General features: G+C 60.6%; 1 protein-coding gene across 1 annotated transcript in view; it reads right to left on the bottom strand.

The window, feature by feature from the left end:
- Nucleotides 1-215, bottom strand: part of IBSP (integrin-binding sialoprotein) — a gene marked incomplete at both ends in the record, with an annotated part of 541 nt that extends 326 nt beyond the window's left edge. The window contains one exon of the mRNA XM_008942711.1: nt 14-215. Within this exon, the coding sequence (XP_008940959.1) occupies nt 14-215 (202 nt within the window). The remainder of the gene's footprint in view (nt 1-13) is intronic.
- Nucleotides 216-492: the final 277 nt, after the last annotated feature.

Here is a 492-nt window from a genome sequence, read left to right as displayed (position 1 = left end):
TCTGCGCCGGTGCCCTCCTCAGCCACTGCAGTGCCATTGCCATGAGGTCCACCTGCCTCCTCAGTGGTGTTGGTGCTTGTGCCATTGATACCATTCTCATTCTCCTCTACCTCCTCCTCCTCCTCCTCCTCTTCCTCTTCCTCATCACTGTCTTCATTCTCAGAGTCACCTCCCTTGCCAGTAGTGCTGTTCAGGGGCCCTTGGCAGCCCTTGCCCTGGCAGGGGGGAAATAACACAGCACAAGTTGAGCGCCAGGAGGTTGCAGCTTTTTGGCGTGTGGCATCGGGCAGGTGTGGGCACAGCTGAGCATCCCCCCACGCCCTGCATGGCAAGGCTGCTGTTTTGGGGTTCCCCTTCCAAGCCTCCCCCCAGGTCAATGCTCAGAGCTTGGCCCAGCTGTGGGCACCTCGCTCGGCATACCCGCAGGCAGAAACAGGGCGCAAGTGAGCATGCAGCAAACACCCCCTCCCCACGAACACCCCCTCCCCATGA

The sequence above is a fragment of the Merops nubicus genome, unplaced genomic scaffold (assembly GCF_000691845.1).
Source record: "Merops nubicus isolate BGI_N331 unplaced genomic scaffold, ASM69184v1 scaffold28780, whole genome shotgun sequence".
NCBI classification, from domain to species: domain Eukaryota; kingdom Metazoa; phylum Chordata; class Aves; order Coraciiformes; family Meropidae; genus Merops; species Merops nubicus.
The sequence above is the reverse complement of the archived record's forward strand: the minus strand, read 5'-3'. Positions and strand labels throughout refer to the sequence as shown.